The sequence below is a fragment of the Bison bison genome, unplaced genomic scaffold (genome assembly GCF_000754665.1).
Source record: "Bison bison bison isolate TAMUID 2011002044 unplaced genomic scaffold, Bison_UMD1.0 scf7180017864248, whole genome shotgun sequence".
Taxonomy (NCBI): Eukaryota; Metazoa; Chordata; class Mammalia; order Artiodactyla; family Bovidae; genus Bison; species Bison bison.
Genome location: NW_011494820.1, coordinates 1,534,292 through 1,534,524, shown reverse-complemented (window position 1 = coordinate 1,534,524; position 233 = coordinate 1,534,292). Strand labels below are relative to the sequence as shown.

At 72.5% G+C, this 233-nt stretch overlaps 1 protein-coding gene across 1 annotated transcript in view; it reads right to left on the bottom strand.

Annotated features, from left to right (window-relative positions):
- MEF2B (myocyte enhancer factor 2B) overlaps positions 1-233 on the bottom strand; it is a 17,195-nt gene that overhangs the window by 385 nt on the left and 16,577 nt on the right. The window contains exon 8 of the mRNA XM_010847257.1: positions 1-215. Within this exon, the coding sequence (XP_010845559.1) occupies positions 1-215 (215 nt within the window). The remainder of the gene's footprint in view (positions 216-233) is intronic.

Below are 233 nucleotides of genomic sequence, written 5' to 3'. Positions count from 1 at the left end.
AGCCATCGGCAGTGGGCAGCCGCCGCAGAGGGGGTCCAGGTCGAAGGGGCTCTGCTAGGGGCCGGGCCAGGAGCAAAGGGTAGGGGAAGGTCTTTGGAAAGTCGCCGGGGCCTCCGGGGGCCGGGGAGAGGCGCTCGGACTTGATGCTGACGGGAGGGGTGGGTGAGGAGGCGCCGCGGGCCGGGGGGCCATCCTCGCCCAAGCTGCGGCCCCCACTGCAGGGAGAGAGAGAG